A 24,341-nucleotide genomic window follows, 5' to 3' on the forward strand; every position below is an offset into this window, starting at 1 on the left:
TCAGAATTCATGCTGGGGGGAGATGAGAAGCCAAGCAAAACCCAAAGGTATGAGCAGCAAGCTTGGAAGTGGAAAGATGTTTCTCATGTTAATGGCTTTGGAAGCCATGGCTGGAATAGCTTTGTACTTGTCTTGCCCTTCTGGTTGAGGCACTGCAGCCATGTCTCTTGGACTCCTCTCGCAGGGTGTTGGTTTGGAAGCTGCAATATCACGAATGAAACCGGTTTCGTTTGTTAACACCTCCTGCAGGTAAAGACAGAAAATGCTCCAGATATACAGCACCTACTTGTTGGGCCTCACCGGTCTTCTTGGGAGGGGGTTTCTTAAGCTTTTTGTGCCATGCACTCTTTTGAGAGTCTCAAGAAACCTACAGAGCTTTGGTCAGAAAAATGTGTTTAAGTGCATAAAACGATTTTCTAATAAAGAAGCCTGTATATTGTATTGTCGAAGGCTTTCACGGCCGGCATATGAAGGCTGGTGTGGGTCTTCCGGGCTGTGTGGCCGTGTTCTGGAAGTTTTGTTTCCTAACGTTTCGCCAGCATCTGTGACCGGCATCTTCAGAGTGCAGGAGCACAGACAGGACACCAAAACAAGCAGCCACTCGTTAACCCAACCCCCCCCAACCTCCCCTAACCCCCCCAATCCCCTCCCCCCCTGTTCAGATCTCAATAAATACCCACAAAAGGGTCACATCATCCTGGCACAGAGAGAACTGCTCCTGTCTGTGCTCCTGCACTCTGAAGATGCCGGTCACAGGTGCTGGCGAAACGTTAGAAAACAAAACTTCCAGAACACGGCCACACAGCCCGGAAGATCCACACCAGCCTAAGCATGTATATTACTTTATTACATATTTGTTATTGTATTTATATTATTTTATATTATTATAATATATATTATAAATATATATTACAATAAAGACACAGACACACACACATATATAAATAAAATATATATATATTACTTGTTATTAATACAATCTATATGTATTTAATTACAAAGGGAACCCATCATGCTCAAATATACATAGTTATCAAAATATTAAAAAATAACAACTATGTAATATAGTAATATATATGCTTCTTTATTAATCTGTTAAATCACTTACAAGACAAACTAAATTTCAGTTAGAGATAAAGTGGTTTTTTTGGGGGGGCATCCAAGTTCACAGACGCCCTAAAATCTATCCAAGGATCCAAGGTTATTATCCCCAGCCTTAGGGCAAGGCAAAGTCCTATTTTTTTCTTGATGAAGTCAGGGGAAGACAGACCTAATTTAAAGATCAAAATAAACTACTAGGAGAATGGATTATTTCAATATTCTGCTTACTCCAGTCTTCTCCTTTTAGGTAAATCTGTTGCTGGAACTGTACGAAGTGTGGTGTCTGATCTGAATATTTATTAACTTTCTGGTAGATAGCCATCTTTGTTTGAAAAAAAAAATCAAACCCTTCCAAGGAATTGCATGAAATGAATAGAACTTAGAGGAATGTACTTCTACACCTTTTTCTGTCCTAATTTTGAATGGCTACTATCTCAGAAGTGGGATTTTCAATCTACCAGAAGAAAGATGTTGAGCAAGAAATGAACAGAGGCAAAGTCAAGTGTGGAAGACCATCCAAAGAGGGGGATGGCAAGAGGACCAATTGGCTAGAAAGGGATGGGAAAAATTAGCTGTGACATACTCAGATGCCCCATAAATACTTTTAAATTACCTGGCCTCTTTTTGGTTTGATAGCTGAGATTGACAATATGTCAGCTTCAGTTGCATGAGGTTTGGAAAAAAGCTCCCTAACTGATTGCTATTCTTCACACCAAGCTCAGGATACAGAGTGAATGGAAAGTGTAAACCTCATCAGGATCCAAGACTAGCTTTCTATTTTTCCATTTCTAACTTTTCCAGTTGATCAGTTGCATTTCCTCCCACACGTAAAGCCTACTTACATCAATGGTTCTTATGGTCACAATCTGAGGTGCGTCCCTGCATGCTTTCTCTGCTTTCCTGATAGTCTCATTGTTCCATTCTACATAGTTGATGGCCATCATTCCTTCCGTTGCACTGCAGGGAGAAATCACAACAGAGGGAGTTGTCTACAGGTGCCAAGATGAAACATGGAGATGGAAAAAGTGTTTCATGATAGCTGCATCCTGTAAAGCTAACCACGGGAAAAACAGACAGCTATTCTGAGGATGATAACAACCTGGCCAATGGTTAGGTATAGTGAGTGTCGTAATTAAACACAGTCTCCAGCTCAGCCTACTGCCAGACTCCATTCAAATTGCTCCTACAACATTTGGAAAAGTTTATTTTTACCCTATAGCAGCACTGGACAGGTTTTTCAGTCCTAAAGTTGCATCTGGTACCCTGGGTAAGTTGAGGGATACCCCATACAACCTCTGTCTGAGATGATGGTGATATTTTGCCTTGGAAAAGCATACTGGGAGCACACACACACAAAATTGGGTAGGGGATAGGACAAACATTTGATTTAATTGGATTTAAATGTATTAAATTAGCTAAATATAGTTCAAGTGACGTCTCCACAATTTAATAATCTCCCCCATTCTGTCCCATTAAAACTGCAATTCAACTGTAACTTTTGGAGGAATTCTTTGTGCTGCAGACAAGGCTTTGGAGGCTGTGTGCAGTCTGGGTGATAATACAGGTTTTGTACTCCTGCTATATACCTATGCACATACACAGATTCACCTACACCGATATACACAGTCCCATTTGCACAAATCACACGTGCTTAGCGTGCTCCCTCAGGACTCTTCCCTCCCACATCTGTGTAGATCAGTTTCTCTGCTGACATTAACATTCTGCTTCCCGTTGCACTACTAAGCATCAGGAAAGATGGAGGATTCTGCATTCACAAGTAGAGTGGCGACAGGGTGCTTTGTGACATTATGATGCTTTGGTAGCAATCCATTCCTCACACATTCTCCAGCTGTGCCATCCAAGCAACTTTGCTCCTTGGGCCCAGCCAAGAACACTCACTCATTTGCCTCCTGGCCAAGCTGATTGGCGACATATTGAATGTCGGGGAGTCCTAGGCAGTTGGAGATGTTGTGGCGAGGATAGTAGAACAGGAATAACAGGCACATTTCATTCAGGGTACTTGGGCCTCCCTGAGAGAAAGAAAAAAACAAAAATAATACTTGTTTGAGGTTCCCTGGAAGAGAACCAGATTGTGCAGGAACTTCAACTCCGCTTACGCTGAAAGCATTTGTGGTGGGAATAAGGGGAAATGTGGCTTCCTGCAACACTTAGTTTTCTCTGAGAATTCTAACTGGACAACACACCGCAAACTTTCCATTAGCAATCCCACACCAGAACTATAATTCCCCTGGCTCCTGACCTTTGTTTTTGATTTTTTTTCCCTCTTACCAGAAAGCTGAAAAGTTTGCTTTATCTTCCTAGCCATTGATGGAAAGTGGCTAATGGACATTGTAGACCCTGCAAGCTATTACTAAAATATTTGTATATTATAGGATAAGCATGATTTTATTTTCAAAAACTGTCTATCCACCACACAATCTTTGGCATTCAGACAAGACTTACAAAGGTCATCTCTGACCGATCTGTACTTTGATAGCGGCATTCCACCACAAATTCATCTCCCTGTGAACAAAGCAAGCAACTTCATTACAAACCTGTCAGAATATGGGGTCCCAATAACAAATGGATTATTCCCTAACTCTAACTCAAATAGATATCTTAGAATCACATACTGGTTTGAGAATAAGATGCTCCTTCAACTCTCTTGTCTCCTGAAGATTGAAATCATATTTATTGTCTTCACAGAGGATCCTCAACTGTTTTCCATTCCTGTACATGGAGACAATATCAGTGAGACAGACCATTTCTCGTACTGCTGAGAGGGATGTATTTGGGGTGCAACAACAACTGTGATCTAATAATTTCCTGACAAATGTTTCCATGGTCACTACAGCTCAAATGACAATGTGTCCATTTCTTTATAGGATTAAGAAAACAAATTTTATAGTTGTATCTTCACATTATCCTTAGTCCATCAGCATATAGTACAAAGCCTCACTTGTTAGGATACTGGCTGTTCTCTTTGGAGTAATCTGGCCTGTTTCAGAAGGCATGGGAAGGCTTCTGGGGCATGGGTCTGTGACAGGATGGTACCCCCAAGTCTCTGATCAGGAAAAAGAGAGTCAATGTCTGCAGGAGTAGGATTTGAATGAGGCTGAGGAATCCCAGCTACCTCTGGAGGGAAAATTGGAGGCAAATGTTCTGGATCAGAAACAGCGAGAGAGTTAGAAACCAGGCCTCATCCTGGGTTTACAGAATGAGGTTTATGAAGGGAGTAAGGCCCAGTGCAGGGTTGAGGGTAAAAGCTCTTAGCAGCAATATTATCTTGGCTGACCAGCCCCTGAAGGGGAACGCTCAGCCTGGGGGATAGAGCCAGCCCACTGCCTGCCACCTGTGCTGCCTACAACCGCTTTCCTTGGTTGGGCTAAGTGAACATACTCCATGTTTTGTGCACTGGGTGCTAGACCCCGGAACTGTTCCATGTCCACTTTGTCCCTCCTGCCCTTTGAGTTTGACCGCTGCCAAGAACATTGTAGCTATGGACAACAGCGTATTCGTAAAGTCTCCTTCTGTTTTGGCTTTCCTGTTTACGTCTGATGAGGCTACTGGCTTGCTGCCAAGAAATGTGCAGCTCTCTCAGCCGTAACGATGGATAGCCAGCACTCCTCAGCTTTTGCTTTCAAGCCACCCGCGCAGCCTTTTCAGTCAGCCGGGGGACTTGTGCTGCTGTCACGCTTTCTTCAGCCTACAGACTTTGCTTACCGGTACTGGATGCCTCTCAGTCCCCTCCCGGCCAGGTGGGTATGCAGTAAATAACCGTGGATGTGCATATCTTGCACCGGACTCCCGTTGATCTGCAGAAGTAAAGGAACGAACTAGTTCTAGGCTGGACAAACGCCTCATGCCCAGAGCCAAGGGACTGCAACCTCCATTCCACATTTTCTACCTCTTCCAGGCTGATTCCTGACAGCCAAATGTCTCAGGAAGTTAATGGTCTTTGACTGCATTTTTCCTCTGATAGTTAACTCTCATACCTTTATTACTTCTCATTTGGCTTGTCTTAAATATTGTGATTTGGCTCGTTGCCTTGACGCCTCTCCCTTACCTCTGCTTTGCTGCAGCATAACTTTTGCTGCACCGTTTCGACATCAACTTTACCTGCCACGCCTTCCCAGCAAGGCCAGATCTCCCTGCTACTACTTTGCCTGTTCCTCCTTGCTTCATCTCCCGTGCCCATTGCCTGCCTCCCAGACAAGCTGCCACTGGGCTTCTGCCTACCCGCCCTGGCCCTTCACAGGAAGGAAGGGACTCCCACAGGAGCCCTGCAAGCGTGTGATTTGGAGGACTGAGGGAACCAAGAGACAGTCCCTGTCACTGGAGCTGTGCAATCGATTGGAGGTTCTCTCCCTGGAGGCTTCTGAGAAGGATTTTTAGCCCAGTGTTCCAGGGACAGCAGGGAGAGGAAGCTGAGGGGAAACCCAACAGAAGCCCCAAAGAGGAAAATGGGTGTGGGCGTAATGGGTAGCGCGATCAGTGTCTGACTTCAATAAGTTAAGAGAAAAAGTAGGAAGGACTGCATGGATGGAAATACAGTACTTGGAAGGAAAAATAGTCAGGAGATTTGGGAAATTCTGACAAATAAGATCATTAAGGTCCAAACGCAAACAATATCAAAGGGAAAGAAAAATGGGAGGAAAACAATGAGAATGGCATGGTTGCATGAAGAGCTCTCTGATAAACTAAGAAACAAAAAGGACGGGTTTAAAAGATAGAAAAAGTGGCATATTAGAATATCAGGAATGAGCCCAGATCTGAAGGGATGGAGTCAGAAAGGTGAAAGCTCAGTATGAGGTGAGGCTTGCAACAAACACCAAGAGTAACCAAAAAGGATTCTTTGGACACATGGGAATAAGAGAAAAGTCAAGGAAAGGTTGCCCTGTCAGGTGGAGAAGGTGACAAGATGTTGACGGACAACAGGGAGAAAGCTTGGATTGTTTAATTCCTATTTTGCAACTGTCTTTTTGTAAAAGGAAAAGTGGTCCAACCAGTCAGAAAGTATACCATGAGGGCAGAAGATAAATGCAGGTCAAAATAGGCATGGAAGTGTGAGAGAACACTTAGCTGCTGTGAATGAGTTCAAGTTTCTGGATTGAATGGATTATGTCTCAGGGTACTAAGGGTACTGGTGACTGCAATGTCAGAACCACTAACAGTAACACCTTGAGAAAGGTGCAGTACGATAGAAGTGCCAGAAGCCTGGAAAAGAGCCTAGAGATTGCTCCAATATTTAAAAATAGGAAAATAAATGGACCCAGGAAACTAAAGGCCAATCAGCTTGACATCAGTACCTGGGAAAACCCTAGAAAAGGTAATCAGGAAGTGGGTTTGCAAGCATTTAGAAAGGAACAAGGTGATTACTAGAAGCCAGCATGGGTATTTAAAAAATAGACTGTACCAGACTAATCTTATAGCTTTTTTGGACAAAGTGACTAGATTAGTAGACCAAGGGAATGCTGTGAATGTAGTATATCTAGACTTTAGTGTGGCATTTAATAAGGTTGACTGTAGCATCCTTTTTTATAAAATGGAGCAATGTGGAATGGACGGTCCTCCTATGAGATGGATTCACAGCTGGCTGAACAACTGTACTCAATGCATAGTCCTTAATGCAGTGGGATACCTCAGGGTTCTGTCCTGGGCCCAGTGTACTTCAACATTTTTAAATGACTTAGACAGGAGGATAGAAGGGGTGCTCAGGAAATTTACAGAGGACCCAAAGCTGGGGTGAGGAGGATGGCTAACACCTCAGAAGACAAGATCAAGGTTTAAAAGGATCTCGGTAAACTTGAAAATATAATTTTCCAAGGAAAAGCAGTTCAGTGGCAAAAAAGGTAGATTCTATACTTAGGTACAAAAAATCAAATGTAGGTACAAGATAAGTGGTACCTAAATCAGCAGGTACATTTTGTGAGAAGGACCTGGGTGTCTTGGTAGATTATGATGGAGTGGGCTAAGGGCTACCAAGCTTACCTCGTCAAACCGACTGGTATTGCAGAGGCCATAAGACAAGAAAGAATCTGCTCGAGGGGGAATGAAATGAACAGGAAAGGTGTAAATTCCTGTGTGTAGCACCCCCATGTCGTATGGACGCAGCTCCGGGGTATAGAAGAGTCGCAGGCCTGAGCTATCAATTAAGCCTTGGGAACAAAAAAACAACAGAGTTGAATGAAACAGCACTTGAATAGCTATCTAAAATTTGTGGCTTCCGCTCATTAAGGAACTATGCATTAATCAGTACATTTATTTATTTGAATTTATTAGCCGCCCAACTCCAATGGACTCATTCCAGTATTGTATCAGATACATAGAACAAGCATCAGATAAACCACTCTTTTCTGTGCCTTGCCTACAAGTCCCAGAGGTACTGGCTAGATTAGATGAAATCATAGAAACTTCTGATGTTCTTATCTAGTCATCCTCAAACTGGTATTTCCAGATATGTTCCAACTTGATCATGCTGGCTGAGGGCAGTGGAAATAGAAACCCAACACACATAAGGCTATGACTTCCATTATGCATTGATTCTTCCTGATGTGTATGAAATGGCAGTCCAAAGCTACTCCAGATTTAGAGCTCTTGGGCATCACGCTCTAAAAAACGGCAAACCAAGGAAGCAAAACCAACATAGATTTCAGAAGGATGTCTTTAACATTTGTCTGCAGTAAAAACAGAATCTGGAACCTGTGAGAGTGAGTTCCCAGACAGAGTTACAGTGAGTTAATTAAACCAGAGTCTTCTTGAAATGCTTTCTTCCCATGTTTCTCACTTCTGGATTGTGTTGCCTCCGCTCACTTAAATGGAACTCCTCCTCCTCCTCCTCCTCCTCCTCCTCCTCCTCCTCCTCCTCCTCTCCACAGTATCTCACCTTGGGCAAGACTGTGAGAAATTACATATTCCTCAAATAAAATCATAGAGCTTTTGGTACAGTCTTCCTTCTCTTGCTCACTTGGTCTATCCCATATGGATATAGGAAACATATCCTACAGATAATCATTTTTTTCCATCTGGACTTTGACTCTTCAAAAGCCCTGGGACTTGGCAACATGTGCATCTTTCCATTCTGCCTCTATCCTTGGAAACCTGTTTGTGTCTCTCATGTTACCTTTAATCAATTCACACACACTTTTACTGACCTGGAATTAAATTAAAATTGCTGTAATGAATTTCTAGCCGGACCCACTGGGGATCAATTGGTGTCCCTATGGAGACGCCAGTTTCTTCTGGGAAAATGCAAGGCTTATTTATGGGAAGAGGGTAGATGGGGGGCGGGGGGGGGGGTAGGGGGAGAGAGAGAGAGAGAGAGAGTCACTTGACAGTAATGCCACTCGGTCTCTTGCCCAGATGGGAAAGAGCACATTTGCTCTTCAAACACAATCCTAGATGTATTTATCAGGGGAAAAGCCTCAAGGAACTCAATGCTTTTGCTTTTAAATATACATATGTAGGGTTGTAGGATAAAATAGTGACGTTTGTAATAACCTTTGCAGAATTGCTTTTCATTTCAGTGGGAGATTCTCTAGGAATTTGTAGTGGTGAATTGTACCCCTTGATACCTGAAAAAGAGCTATATAGAAATGATACATGGCTGATATCGGAGAATATATGCAGCTTAGGATGAGGATGTTGGGATCTTGGTGTTGTTGAGCTCTAAGGCATGCAAACTTCAACAACACTGACCCAGACAGTTAGAACAAGCTGCATAAACAGCCAGCAAACCCCACTCCCTTGTGTCAAAGCCCAGATGATATGATCTAACTTGGTCATGAAACATTTGCAAGAAGAAAACCAAGCTGAGCAAACCCTATGATCCCTATGCAGCCGATATTTCAACGTATCGGATCATTCCTCCCTCATTCCCAGAAATTGCTATGAAATAAAATCTTGACAAATGCAAGATAGGCTTTCAGACAACAGTGGAGTAGCTCAGTCAGAAACAGGTACCATTTAACCTGATTTGGAAGATCTATCCACTCACCCCTCCTCCTACAGCCCAGCCGGCAATTATATAAGAGCACAGAGCAAAATCCGGATCAGCTCCATAGCAGTCACTGACTCCACTTGGCAGCACGCTTCCATTGCCACAGGCATATACCAGGATGTGGTGCACTAGTGTTTCATTTTGGGGTGTGATTATGGCCTCAAACTATGGACATAAAAAAAGACAAGGTCAGACCAGATAGAAGATACTAGCAAATGAAAAGCTCTTACAGTCTGGGAGGAGGGTAACTGTCAAGCTCACCAGCAGAGCAGATAAATGTAACCCTGCTTGATTTTCCAGTTACCTTATAGATATGATGTTTTGTCTTGACCATGGGTAGTGGGAGAAAGGTACAGGCATAGGTGGTGTCATCCAGTGGGACAGGAAACTGAAAAGGGAAGCCAAACACATGGTAAATATCTCAGGCCTGAGAACTCTCATCTCAAAATAGATTTGCATTGCTCTGTGTATCCTATGGTCACCAGAGTGAAGGGCCAATGAATGAAAGAGAATAGTCTGCTGGGGACCATTGAAGGCTATGGAATGGAAAGAGCTTTCCATCAAGAGCCTTCAATTTTAGATACTTACATCATTTAGTGTCAAATCGTAGGTATAATAGACCTTGGGATTGTTCATTTCCTCTTCAGTTGCCACCAGCATCAAGAAGAGAGATTTGTGGGCTATTTTTCCTTTGAAGAAGTCAACCGTGTCATTTGTGCCAAAGGCAGCCATGAGGCGTTGTGTGTCACCCTGTGTAGGCACAAATGAAAAAGAAAGTCCTCTGTCCTATCACACATCCCTGGATGTTCAGCTTCACCGGCAGCCCCAAGGGAGTAACCTTCCTAATTTTCAACATGCTGGAGCTCTTGTTTGTTTACTACTGCAATTGTCTATCTCACCAGATATCTTATACGAATCTTGACACCAATTCATACTAATATTCTTACAGATAAGTATGATTACATTCCTTTGTGACCTTTGTTCTTCCAACATGGGCTTTATTTATGGTGAATTAGCAAGCAATAAGCAAGTCATCCGCCCTAGTTCAGACGCTGATTCTGAGCATGGGCAACTATATGAACAATATTTAGACTTGAATTTTTGTGGAGATTAAGGCAGTTGGTCATCTTCTGAAAGCGCCCCAAGCACAGAACTGAACTGTTGGGGACGGAGAGTTTGCTGAAACAGCGGTCAGTTTCTGAAACAAACATTTAAGAAGTGCCAATATTAGTTCCAAAGGAGTCAGTCATATTTAGGCATTATGGCAGGAATGCCTTTGGGTGCTTAGATCAGAAGTTCCCCAACCTGGTGCCCTCCATGTGTGTTGGACCTGCTACTCCTAGGATTCCTAGCCCAGCCTGCCCAACAGCTGGGAATCATAACTTCAGTGCATACACAGGTACTCAGGCAGATTTATGGACCTTCTCACTTGGGAGACTAAAGAAACACAAGGAAACCACAGGAAAAAAACATTTGATGACACTGTAGTGCTCCCCTGTGAAATTGATAGCATGGCATATGTGCAGCATCCCAAATTTTCAGTAACAACCCATTTTGTTTAATAACTCACTGGAGAATCAGCTTAACTTTTAATCAGTTAATCAGTTAATTAATTTAACTGAAGGCTTTCCAGTTTGGTTGACCTCAGATTGCATATTCAATATTTTGATCCTTCCAATGCTAGTGTTAAAGCCCACACTGATTCCTCAATACTTCCTTTATTTGTATTTCACTTATGTTATACAGGTAGTCCTCGCTGAACAACTGTTTGTTTAATGATGGTTCAAAGTTACAACATCCTCGGAAAATGAGATTTAAGACCTGTATTCACACAACTGTTGCAAACCATCACACCACCCCCACGGTCACGTGATCATGATTTGTGATCCTTTTTATGACACCTGTTAAGCAAATCACCATGGTTGTTAAGGGAATCATGTGGCCATTAAGCAAATTCTAGCAAAAAAATCCATTGGGGAAGCTGGATTTCTTTAACGATCATGTGATTTGCTTAATGGCCGCATAATTCACTTAACAACTATTGTAAAAATAGTAAAATTGGGTCCAGTCACTTGATGACTCACTTAACAACCACCCCACTTAACAACCAATTTGCAGTCCCTATTGTGGTCATTAAGCGAGGACTACCTGTACCATTATGTTTCTCAAGCCCAAAAGTTACTTGGCACACATATGGCACACATGCTAGATAATATGAAAATGTAGCTCAGAACATTTAAATGAACCTGGGCTACTTAAGTGCTTGAATTCATTCACCCTTAGGAATCTTGGAAGTCCTTTTCTGCAGAAAACAGAAACGTGCGTCACCATTGCATGAGACTTGCCTTTGCCTAAAGAGAAGTCTGGGAGGGTAGCAACAGCCCTTCACAACTTCAAGGAAGTGGTGATTATTGTCTGTGGAAGACCTGGGGGTCCTTGTGCTGCTTTTGAGAAGACAATTATCCCTGCTGCCCTCTGTGAAAATAATTGCCCCCCGCACCAATGTCCCAGTCCTTCCATGGATTGCCTATTATCTTTTGCTGCTCGGTGATTTCTTGGCAGCAACTGGAGCCCATGTTCTCATTTAGATGGAAGAGCCTGGTGGGCATTTTATTCCCTTACCCTTTTTAGGGATAAGGGTAGGGATCATAACCATTGATCCCCTCTCCTTCCATTGTTTGGGTTCCCAGCCATCCACATGCATGGAAACCCCTTTAACCAATGTATTCCTTCTTTCCATTGTAAAGAAAATAAGATTGCCATTTCATTTCATGGTTTTTAAATATAAATCAGCAAATACAACTACAACTAAAGTAAGAGCTAGCAGATCAAGTGACAATACTCCAAAGTAGGTTAAATGAATAACAAGGATTTTGGCCAGCACCAAGAAGGAAACAGCATTGACATCTTGTGTGGGGACATCAAGGCACATCTTCTAGTTAAGCGTGACTGTTGCTGACCTCATAGACATGCCTGTGGAGCTTTCTTGACAACAGCACTGTACTGAGGCTGATTTCCTATTGTCTCCTTCTGGGATGATTGTTGATATCGTTAGAATTTCCTGGTGCTCTCCTACCCAAGTACTAACCAGACCCTGCTTAGCGTTTCCAGATCAGCCCAAATCAGCTAGGTGTTATCATCTAGCTGGGTCACAATTGAGCTTCTATAGCCCAAATGTCTTTTTTCCTAATTTGTACCCACTTCACTTCTGATAAGAGACAGAGATATCAGAAGAGGACTGAAGGCCTTGGTTGGGTTGGTATGGAAGCAAAGAATTGCCCCAAGTTAAACACCAGCACTTAGGAGACACGATGAAGTTGCACAATGCAACTTGGAAAGGGTGTCTGTGTGGGTGTGGGAGGGATGTGATCAAGTCTCAGATTTCTAGCTGTTTTGTGCAGTAGTGGAAGGTTGTTTGAAGTCTTTTATCTACCTTGCCAGTGGCAAAGAGATGGAACGGAGATACGGGGCCTGCAGGCACAATCCATCCATATGTTTTCATGCCTTGAAGACAGCTACCTGCATCTGCAAGGCGGAGTCTCCAAGGAGCCCTCTCCCCTCTGCCAACATTTCATTTTAAGTGTGTTCTCAGATTTTGAATAGGCTTCTAAAGATTATTACACTGCAACTTTTACTGCATTTTGATAGCACTGCATAAGATGTTTCAGTCATTATTTGTGTTATGTTCTAACTCCCATCCCCTTTGTGAGCTAACATCTGGACAGCAAAGAAACCCTTGAAATGCTGCTTGTTTCAATAGGAAGGAAAAGCACATCTTTTAGGCTCTCCCGGTGCAACAAGTAAAGGCAGTTCACGCCTGGTGGCAGCAAATTCTTGCTCCTTTGTGTCCTTCATGTTCATGCCCTTGCTTATGCATTTGGCATTTGGTGCCATTGTCTTGATTACCGTGATGTCCAGGTCATGCTCATCACATGTCCGGAATGGTCGCCTGAATGCCATGGTGGTGGAAGTGGCATTCTGGGTCAAGGACAGCAGCTCATAATCTTGACTCTCATCTTCCAAGATGGTATCCTCGTTCACGCCATGCCAGTCCTGAGTGAGACAGGAAGAACTCAGAAAGCCCAAGAGATCAAGTATGCTGTGATGGATAGAGGGAGAGACCATCCAGTTGGAGAGACCATCACTTGAATGAACCTCCTTGGATGACCCTGGGTGAAGCATTGCATTCATTTCTCACACACCTTGCTGCGTGAATTGCTATCAGGTAGGTATGTATATAATATCATCCTCTTACACCTTCAGATGCTTTCTGATCTATGCTCACTTGGGAATAAGTGACCACAAATACTGTGGCTGGCTATCTATTCAGTATGCGATTAGGCTGCATTGCTGCAAATTTGTATATGTGTGTGTGTGTGTGTGTGTGTATACACACTTTATAAAAGGAAACCCCATTTATGTGGCTAGGCTTATGGGCAAAGATTAGCTTGTAATTTGGTAGGAAGAAGCCATAGCTCTTGATATTATAATGAAAAATCATCCTGGAACTCTTGTCAAAAAATAAGAATCTGCTCTGAAGTTCTGCAGATGTGGGTGGCGGCCCAGACTTTCCATTTCATAGGAATCCTGTAATAAAATTAATTGGCAATAGGAAAAAAAACCAAGACAAAATAAACTCCCAAACTGTTGGCATTTCCCCATCCCCTTTAAAGGAAGAAGGGGTTTTTCTTCCTTTTTTGTTGAGGTCTGGGGGAGTATTGCCTTCAGAGTGCAAATTAGGCCTCAAAAATGGACATATTAATGATTCCTGTGCCTTCCAACATGAACTGAGCAAGCCCAACAGCAAAAGCCATCAGGGATGCTTTTTCTGCCATACCAGTCCTTGGGCTCCAGCAAGAATGAAAATGCCACGTTGCCCCAGCAGTGCGTAAATGACACTTCAGATATCTCATTGGTTACGTGAAACCATCATCTCTAAATTCACTTGTAGCTTCAAACTACAACATATCCTTCCTCCCGCCTCAATGTTGCCCATAGAGCCAAGCTCCTCATGAAATGGTACTCGTGATTTAACCTTACTGAGAAATAGATGTTGCCATCAGGAAGAACACCACCAATCACGAAATCTGCTCCAGAAATCTCCTTATTAACGGTGAAGCCAAAAGCCACCCATCCGGTTGACTGGGCTTGAAACTCAAAACTCATAATGGAAAGTTCATCATCATAGTCCCATCGGAGGAAAGTCTGATGCTTGGGATCCAGGAATACAGAGAAACGCAGACGGGGAACTAAGGAGTGGCTGGAGCAAAGGCACAAGGTAGACGTGAGGAACAGCAGGCTTTTCATGGATGAATGGTTCATCTTTGCAGGAGACCCTGCTTTTTTGTTCTCTCTCGTGTCTTCTGACAGAGCTGTCCTTCAACAACCATCCTGCGGGGTGGAGGAGACCCAATTTATACAAAAAACTGGGACCAGCTGGGATCCCCGCCAAAGAGGAAGGACAACACTTTTGGTTCTGCAAGATCAGATTTCGACCCTAGGATCTGTCTTTCATTTTATGTAATAAAGTGGCATGCTTCCCAAAAGGCATTTGTTGATGCCTTTTTACATAAGGGAGGCTTCTTCTTGTCCAAGTATTGCAAAATGTGCAAAATACACATCTTCCAGAAGCATTGGTGAAGATGTAGGCTCTACTGAATGTGAAGCAAAGCAGAACGTTTCTGAAGTGTGTGAACATTTTGACCACCTCTAACTTTGTTGGTGTCTCAGTCTGAGGAAAGAAAGAGAGGAGACGTCATGCTCTGTTCCCTCCAGCCTCTTTGTTTCAGTCTAGGGGTCTGGCAGGCAAAATCCTCAAAACTGCACGGTCCCACAGGCAGCCACCGATCTGTATGTCAGTGTGCACGATCCAAGCAGTTCCCCATGACTTCTCACCAGGTTCCAACTACGAAATGTGTCTTACATTTTGTGTTTGTTTGGGATATGAACAATGGGTCAAAAAGTGCTACCAAACAGGGCAAATATTCCAAAATTGTAATTATTGGTCCATTGAAGTAAAATAGGCCTCTGTAGCCAGGTGCTTTTGCCCAATCCCAGGCTTATAGAATTGTCTTGCCATTGTTTCATTTCCCTCTTATTCCATTAGGTAATATATTGTAAGTGATGCCCCATCCTCCCACATTACTAGGAATGCCTCTTTTTTTATTTTAAAAAAGATTCATCACCACCTTAACAGGCTAATCTGCTGCAAAAGAGAGAGAGAGACAGAGAGACAGAGACAGAGAACGAACTGTGGGGAGAACACTTAATCTGGGTCTTTAGCAAAGGATTTCAGTAGTTCGTATCATTGTATTTATTTTGGATTTTCCTTTACCTAGATCAGAGCTTTTGGCATCCTGGCCGGTTTTTGTTACGAAAGTTTCACCATTATCCCTTCTAAAACACTGATTTATTTTTCTCATAAGAACGTGAGGGCAACCGAGGCAAATCAGTTGGGTCCACTTAGGCTTTTTGAAAAGGGAAAGCCCCTTGAGTGGAATTCAAATCCTGATGATTTCATGGAGATGGACATGGACATGTTGTTTGGTTTTGTTGGACAGCTCTATGGAAATGATTTGTTATTGCTGTCTTCTGTTTTTTCCCCTAATTTCCAGTCTTGCGTAGCGCTCCTAGGTAGCTAGGGTGGGTGTCTGTCTGTCTCTAATCTTTCCTCGCAGATGTCAGGTTCAGCTGGCACGGCACTGCTAGGAAACCTGGCCAACTGCGCTGAGCCTATTCTACCGCCCACTCGCAAGCCGGGGAGAAAGAGGAAGTGAGAGCTGCAGCTGATTAACGGGCCACCTGTGCCCACTTAACAAGGAAACCGCAGAGTGGATGGACTGTATCCACTCTGATGAGCGGTGCGCGGGAGACAAAGAGCAAACCCGCGGGCTGCGGAAGGCGATCACCCCGCGATCGAGAAAACCCCGGCTTTGCGCGCAACGGAAAGGACCCCGGGGGAAACAAGACCACACCGGAGCGGCAGAGCAATCTAGGACAATGGGATACTGGCTGAACCTGCCATTTGGAACATTAAAGGGGATTATTGGGGTATCAATAATCTGTAGCCTGTAACCTGACAATGGGGCGAAATGCGGGAAGGGGAGAGTTATAAATTGTACAACAAAATGTGCCAACCAGTCCTGGCTTTGTTTGTAACTGTTGTGTTATGCTTGGGTAAACCTCTTTTGTGAACCACACGTGTCATGGGAGTTTCTCTTGATGAACGGGGCATTCCTTACAGCAGAAACAACTCATTGAGGTGGGTTGAGAGATTGTAGCTGGCCAAAGGTAGCCAGGGAGCTTCCACGGTTTAGGGTAGCTTGGACCCTGGATCTCTCTGGTCCCAGGCCAACCCCTTAGCCACCAGACACACTGACTCTCACATGTTCCTTAAGAGCATGTATCAAATATAAGTAGACTTATTAGAAGCCTGGATTGACTATGGCAGTGTGGTGAGACTTACACAAGCTTGGATGTAAAGCTAACTAAAGACTGCTAAACTCCACAAGCCATAATATCGGAGATGGAGCATGACTCTTCTGCAATCTAATCTTTATTGGCTGTGATGTAGCACTGGTGATTTGGACACTGTCATCATTCTTTAATAATCAGCCTATGGGCGATTTCTTTTACTGTCAAAGGCATGAAAAGGGCAAGATTGCCAGCCATCCCATACATTAAAAAAAAAAGTCACATTTGTTTTAACAGGAAAGATGTACAAAGATTTTGTCATGGAATCTGCTAGGAACAAAGTCCTAATGGATTTCCAGCACAATCTGAGGAATCAACTCCTTTACAACCCTAGTGGATGCACACTCACAATTTTTTTTAAAAAAAATGTCAAGATACTACATGTTAGAAATACTACTACATACTACATGTTAGAAAATTTTCAGTTCTTCTCTCTACACTTCTCTCTCCTTTTTTTATTTATTTTATTTATGTATTTAAAAGATTTATACAGCTGCCCATCTTAAACTCTGGGTGGCTCACAATAACAGTAAAACTAGTCATTTTAAAACAATCATAAAACAGTAAAATGAACAAAAAAACCCAAAACCCTGTGCCTTAATCATTCCCTTAGGATGCCCCACAGCAAGATCCAATGGCCCTCATTCCATAATTTCCATCTATTCAATCCTATCCAGTGTCTCGGTAAAAAGCCAGGATTTGATGGTCTTCTGAAAGGCTAAAAAGGTGGGGGCCTGCCAAATTGCCAGGGGGAGGGTGTTCCATAAGGTAGGGGCAGCCATGGAAAAGACACGCTTCCGAGGTCCCACTAGTTGGCAGGATTTCAGGATTTCCCATCTGATCTAGTGGGACGGGCAGATATTCTTCGGAAGAGGCGGTCCCACAGATAACCAGGTCGTGTGCCATGTAGGGCTTTAAAGGTGATAACCAGCACCTTGAATTGCACCCGGAAGGAAACTGGGAGCCGGTGCAGTACCGTACCCCCTGCCATTGGATGACCTCACCCAGTGGTTTCATGTAGATGTTAAAGAGGAGAGGGGAGAGACCCAAACCCTGAGGCACCCCACACTGCAGGGACCTAGGGCTCACCCTCTCCTCACCCACTAACACTGACTGGAACCTGCCATGGAGAAAGGAGGAGAACCACTGCAAAACGGTGCCTCCCATTCCCACTCCCACTCCCAACCCACAGAACCAGTCCAGAAGGATACCATGGTTGATGGTATTGAAAGCCTCCAAGAGAGCCAGGAGAGTCAGGACAGTTGCACCACCCCCATCCCGAGCTCTCCAGAGGTCATCAGCAAGCGTGACCAATGCCATCTCGGTGCTATACCCTGCCTGAACCCAGACTGAAAAGGGTACAGATAATCCGCTTCATCAGGGCCCTCTGAAGCTGCATGGCAACCACCCTCTCAACAGCCTTCCCCAAAAAGGGAAAGTTGGAGACTGGATGAAATTTGTCTGACATGGTTGGGTCCATGGTTGGCCTCTTGAGAAGGGGGCGCACCACCGCCTCCTTCAAGGCAGGCGGTACTATCCCCTCCTGCAAAGAGGCATTAACCACTGCTCGGACCCAGCCACATGCCACCTTCCGGAAGGCCTTAACCAACCGGGGGGGCATGGGTCCAGAACACAGGTGGCTGAGCTCACAGCCACGAGGACCCTGTCCACCTCCTCAGGATTAACCGGCTCAACTTCCTCCCAGATAACAGGGCTCAGATGTCTCTCAGTCACTTCCAAAGGATCTATCCAGCCAGAGTCCAACTCCAAGCAAAGTCGAGCGACTATCTGACAGATGCTGAGAACGTTCCTCACAGTGGCCCTGCAGGAGCTCCCCGGCTCCTCCTTAGCCAGGAGGGACCTGGTCACCTGAAACAGAGCTGCTGGAGGATTATCTGCAGATGCAGTAAGGACAGAGAAGTCAGCAGCTTTGCCACCCTCATTGCCACAAGGGAAATCCTAATATAGGCTTTGACCTGTGCTTGGTCAGCTTCACTCTTTGTCTGCCTCCAGCAGCGCTCTAGGCATCTCTGGTGTCGCTTCATTTCTTGGAGCTGCTCGGTAAACCATAGCACCCTATGAGTCCACATGCACAGAGAGTCTGCACAGGTGCGATTCGGTCCAACGCACCCGTCACCTTCTCATTCCAAGCAGCAACGAGGGCATCAGCCGAACTACATGCCAGAGGTTCAGGGAAAACCCCAAGTTCCCTCTAAAACTGCACTGGGTCCATCAGGTGCCTGGGGCAGGCAGATCTAATAAGCCCCATCCCCCTGCAGTGTGGGGTGGCTGCTGAGAACTCTAGGGCCAACAGGGAGTGGTCTCTCCATGGCAGGGGATTGATATCAGTGCCCCCCAAATCCAGATCACAATGCCACTGCCCTGAGGCAAACACCAGATCCAGATTGTAGCCTGCTGTGTGAGTTGGGCCATGAATAACTTGAACCAGGTCCATGGCTGCCATGGTGGCCATGAACTCCTGTGCTGCCTCGGACCCCAGGCCCAGAGATGGCAGCTTGAAATCCCTCAGAACCATAGGCCTGGGGAACTCCATCACCAGCTCAGACACAGAGTCTAGGAGCACAGGCAGAGATGCAGCTGAACTGCAGGGAGGGAGATAAGTGATCCCCACTGATCCCTATGGCCCAGCCTCACAAAGAGGCTCTCATATCTGGTGATGTCTGGGGCAGGGCCCCTGGAGGCCACCAGAGACTTGCAAGTAACAACCGCCACAGCCCCATCCCTGCCCTGGAGTTGTGGCTAATGCCACACTGGAAACCCATGCTGGAAACGTTTGTGTAGTTCCAGATGAATGTGCAGGATGGTACTCATTCAAGATGATTCCCCTGTCTCCCACATCACATGACATAACCAGGGTTTTGCAATTATGATTGATTGATTATGTGCCATCAAGTCGTTGTTGACTCTTACTGACAAAATAGTTAGGGTTTCTCAATGACAATCTGTCCCTAACCTGGTCTTTCAGGTCTTCCAACTGTGCCCCCATCACCACTTACTGGTGGCCATCCTCTTCTTCTCTTTCCTTCCACCTTTCCCAGCTTTAGAGCCTTTTCTAGGGAGTTAGGTCTTCACGTAATATAAGCCCAGTCATGTAAAATGCTGCTTTGAAAATGACAATGTGTTTGAAGGGGGACTCTGTGTTCTTATTAGATGAAATTTCTCATTCGGCTCACTTTCCCTCTTCTGGGAACTCCCTGTAACTGGGTGCAGTCATGGTTAGGAAAAGAAGCCCCAATACAGAACTGTTGGTTTGCCACCATGCAAAATGTTCTATCTGGAGGCTGGAACATGTCCACAATTCATCAAACCATTTCCTGTTTACAATCAAAGAATTTCCAGACCACCCTTGGAACGGTCAGATCAGTGTGAACTGGAGTTAAAATGGAAGAGGGCTCCCCAGAAAGTTCCATCCCTACAATGGAACATTTTGCTCATGAGCACAGAGAAACAGGAAGATGCTAGCAATTCGCTGTCTTCTATATTTGTGGAAAGGGAGACGTTTGCATGTTTAGGTATGGACTGGAGTGGTGGTTAGAGGTCAGCAATGGAGCGTTGATTGGCTGGTAAGTTTTCTCTACTTAGTTATTGGCCAGAAATACCAAACTAATTTTTTGGAGGCTTTCTCTGTACTCTATAAATTTGCAGATTTTTAAACATGCCCACTTTTAAAGTATGCTGACATCTGGATAGTTATGAAAATATTCAGAACAGCCTGGATGAATTGTCTTTGGAATGGTTGAGTGAGGGAAAGGTTGATCATGTGGAAGTTTCTCTCATCTTTCCCTAGAGTAAAAGAACAGGGTTTGGAGGGTCTTCTGGTAAAGGTACAGGAGTTGCTATTTTATATGGAAACAGCTTTCCTAAAATAATTATTTTAGTTTTTTAGTCTGCCCCCCTTTTAAAATTAGATTAAAAGCATAGGGCAGGACCTGCCTCAGCCATTTTGGGAAGTCAAGAATTTCTAAAAAGTGAGATAAGTTTACAGCCAATATATAAGGAATGGAATCAGCTATTTTATGATGGAATTCTTCAAGCTATAGGCATTTGACTATATTTGTAAGTTACAGAATTTCAGTTTATGTAATGCATTTGGAAATTAAATAAAGAAGGGGGAGAATAGGGATTGGTAAATGAGAGAAGTAAAACATTCTATCCCATTGTGGCTAGGTATGGACAGGATACAGCAGGCTTATTCAGAAATTAACCAAATAATCTAGAAACAGACAATACCTATTGAAGACTAATCTTGTCCTGTCCCTTTCTATCAATGCGCTAAGTAGCTTTTTCCCAGTTCAGGTGTGGAAAATTCTTTTTGCATCAGAAAGCATGAATTGGATGTGGGAGGTGCTTCTGATATGATGCTGAACAGGGAAAAGAGTTGAGGATTACAGGCAAGGATGGCTTAAGAAAAAATAAGGACAACATGGTTTCGTGGAAAGAGGAAACCTTAAGGAAGATTGTGTGTCTCCATTTTGAGGGCATCTGAGATGCCTCCAGGAAGGGGTAACATGACTTTGTGATAACAAGGAGAGATTAAAGTATACTAAAGAAGATAAAAATCACAAAAAGGCACTTGTATAAACACTTAAGATCTGGCACCAAATAGATTGCAAGGGAATAGAGTGAAACCTAAGTCCTCATGAGTAACAATGGATGCATTGACAACGCATGCCCCTGAGGGGAGATGGACATGTGGGCTAATGCAAAGAGGGAAGAACCAGTGATTATGCATGACAACTACATTAGTAGGTTCATTGTATATATGAGCAAAGTGATAGGAACTGGTACTAAGCAGGGTAGGAAGTTTGGGGAAAATATAGAATGGAACCAAGGGGCAGGGGGGAAATACCGTCTAGGTCAGCATTCTCCAATCCGGTGCTCTTAAAATGTGTTGGAACTGCAATTCTATGAATTCCCAAACAGTATGGCTGCAGGCTGGCCGGTAATCCAGAGGGAAACAATGTACAAACCTGTGTATTGTCGCTAAGAACCAATGCTTAGAATGGATAGCCAGGTATTCACTTGGCACCAAAATGAAACTCCTAGCAACAGCCCAGCTTCCATAATTAGGCTGCCATAAGTGACAAGGTCTGTCTCACTTCTCCATGAGATATATTCTTCTCAATGAAAGAGCACCCTCAAAAGGGGTGCTCCTCCAAATATTGAGATCCAAAACCATTTAGGACATCATCATTCACTAATACTTTGGAAATAGTATTGACAACCAATGCAGCTCCTTTAAATACAGTTAAATATGACTCCTAAATTATATTATTGCCTGAAGTATAGCTGTTACTTTCTGACCCTATCTGTAGATCCAACTCAAGGATAGTCCAACACTTTGTGAATTCCAGTAATTTAAATTGGAAATGACCAGTGCTTGAACTCTTGTCACCAAGCTGTCCCTTGTCTTTGTCCAGCTGGTAGGCCAATGGGAGCTGACCAAAGGCACTCCAGGCTACTAAAGACTGTGATCTTCTTGTGATAAAAATGAACTTAGGAATCAAAATCTCCTGATCACTTCATCCCATCCTCACTTAGCTATTTCAGTTAGGGTGTGCCTTCTTGGTATCTCAGATGGATGGATGGATGGATGGATGGATGGATGGATGGATGGATGGATGGATGGATGGTTAGATAGATAGATAGATAGATAGATAGATAGATAGATAGATAGATAGATAGATAGATAGATAGATGATAGCATTATTGATCCATATCTTATTTCACATGACAGAAGCTTGTCATAGGCAATCCAGTGATAGAAAACTCTTAACTCCTTGGTTTTCTCAGTCACAAAATTAAAAAAAAAAATTATTATTTTTTTGCTCCCAAAGAAGGAATCACTCGAAAAGTTGAGATGAATCTAAATGCTCTCTGGCTGTTGAGTCTAATTGTCTATTTTGTGAAGAGGTGAAACAGTTTGGTCTGCTCATTCTCTTTCCATTCTTGTTTGTGAGGCAGAAAATGCTGTGTCATCAATGAGGCCACCTCATTCTCTTCATATAGTCTGTCCAAAAAAATAAAGAAACAAAATTATAAAGAGATTAAGGGAAGTGAAGGAAAAGTCCTAGCTTTTGTGAAGGTGATAATTTCAGAAGCCTTCTCCTTCATTATCAATTCAGTTCATATGTGAATCAAGGTATCCCTAGTTCAGATCTGCCACCAGAGCCCATCCTGTCTCAGGACCTCAATTACTAGCAAATTGAGCGGGCAAGAAATGAACAGGACCAAGAGTGAGACTGTTGCTTCAGGTGACCGTTCACACACACACACATCTTTCCCTAAGTCCAGGGACTTCCTGTATCCACTGCAGTGGGAATTCAGCCCAAAATCTTGGGCACTCCTGGCCCTCTTCTGGCTGCAGCTCCACTAGGATTTTCCAGAGCAGTAGACCAAAAGTACTCAACGGCTGCACCAGGGCTCCTTGAAAGTCCCTTTCCTGTTGGTAGGAAAGCAGCTAAGGTAAGACTCCTGAACAGCTATCCAATGCTTCACTCTGCACTGTCCTTCTTCAGAATGAGGCTTTGTAGGGCAGGTGGTCATATCTCCCCCAATGTCTTCTTTGGGCTATTTAGAAAAGCGAGCTTTGATAGGTGATGTTGCCCACGAGGTGCTATTGCTGACTTTTCTGCAGGAAAGGAGGAAGGAGCAGGAGGAGAAAGTGGAAATCCTCCTGCCACAAGCCAAGCAACATGTGTGAATACAGCACTGAAATGGGGCCCCTAAAAACAAGAAGGCAACAGCAGCACTTCCCCCTAGATATTCTAGATATTCCCTAGATATTCAGAAGTTCAGAACAATTCTTGGAAAGAAACCTTCAAAACAACTCATTGCTACTGTTCTATAGGGAGTGAGCACACTTAGAAGCCACAGGTGCTGCTTGGGGAAACCGCCCCCGCCCCCAAAAAACAGACTGGATGTATGGAACGATCTTCTTGAGCCCCTTCACAGTTTACAATATCATGGAAGAGGACATTTCTGAGTGTCTTTCTGGAAATGTGATCTGGAGCACTCTTGTTAGGTGTTAATGATACACCAGACCATTGTGTGAGCAGCCCTACTTGTGAATGCAACAATACTGATGTCACACGTAGGGTTGTTGTAAGGTTCGATACTAGGGATGGCATTATTCTTCCATGGGAGTCAGTTTGGTGTAGTGGTTCAAGGCTCGGGACTAGAAACCATGAGTTCTAGTCCTGCTTTAGCACAAAGCCAGTTGGGTGACTTTGGGCCAGTCACTTTCTCTCAACTCTGGGAAGGAGGCAATGGCAAACCACTTCCAAAAATGTTGCCAAGAAAACTGCAGAGGCTTGCCCAGGCAGTCACCAGGAGTCAAGACTGACTTGAAGCCACCACAAAGCCAAACAAACAAAAAACCCACCTTCCGTAGAAAGGATGGCCCATCACAGCTGGTTTATGACTGATTCCTGCTGGAGTTTCCAGATGTTTCCTCTTCATAACTATGATAGCGCTGCAATTAAGGCTGGATCTCAAGCCACAATCCCAGATACTGCATACAGCAAACAGTCTGGAGCCATATATGAGCTGACCAAATAATGCCATGGCTCACCAGAGCCTGTTCTTTGAGAAGACATTGGGCTGTCTGGAGAGGATGTGTACTTGCAGTTGTTACTGTATGTCCGGAGTCTAATGGGGGTGGGTAGGTAGAAGATCTACACCTATTTAGGTGCACCACTGTTGACTGATACTCCTGCTGGAATGCAGCACTTAGTTCTCTGCTACA

The 24,341-nt window shown here is 44.0% G+C and overlaps 1 protein-coding gene across 1 annotated transcript; it reads right to left on the minus strand.

Annotated features, from left to right (window-relative positions):
* Positions 1-14,422, minus strand: LOC103061760 (putative DBH-like monooxygenase protein 2). Its single transcript, XM_088138612.1, has 13 exons — positions 14,141-14,422; positions 13,007-13,153; positions 9,689-9,850; positions 9,405-9,488; positions 9,098-9,265; positions 8,256-8,358; positions 7,093-7,259; positions 4,825-4,916; positions 3,735-3,831; positions 3,565-3,624; positions 3,001-3,131; positions 1,944-2,058; positions 1-243 (listed from the first exon to the last, which is right to left on the minus strand). The coding sequence occupies exons 1-13, from the start codon at positions 14,420-14,422 to the stop codon at positions 1-3; spliced, it is 1,851 nt and encodes a 616-aa protein (XP_087994738.1).
* Positions 14,423-24,341: the final 9,919 nt, after the last annotated feature.

Source organism: Python bivittatus, unplaced genomic scaffold, assembly GCF_059951505.1.
Source record: "Python bivittatus isolate LINGU-HERP-01145 unplaced genomic scaffold, Pbiv_v1 ctg000270_np1212, whole genome shotgun sequence".
Taxonomy (NCBI): domain Eukaryota; kingdom Metazoa; phylum Chordata; class Lepidosauria; order Squamata; family Pythonidae; genus Python; species Python bivittatus.

Coding starts and splice junctions, on each gene's coding strand:
- LOC103061760 (XM_088138612.1), bottom strand. CDS start 14,422: ATGAACCATTCATCCATGAAAAGCCTGCTGTTCCTCACGTCTACCTTG. Junction 7,260..8,255: donor CAATTTTAATTTAATTCCAG/GTCAGTAAAAGT, acceptor TTTGTTCCCAAG/GCTTAATTGATAGCTCAGGC. Junction 3,132..3,564: donor ATCGGTCAGAGATGACCTTT/GTAAGTCTTGTC, acceptor TCTTTCTCTCAG/GGAGGCCCAAGTACCCTGAA.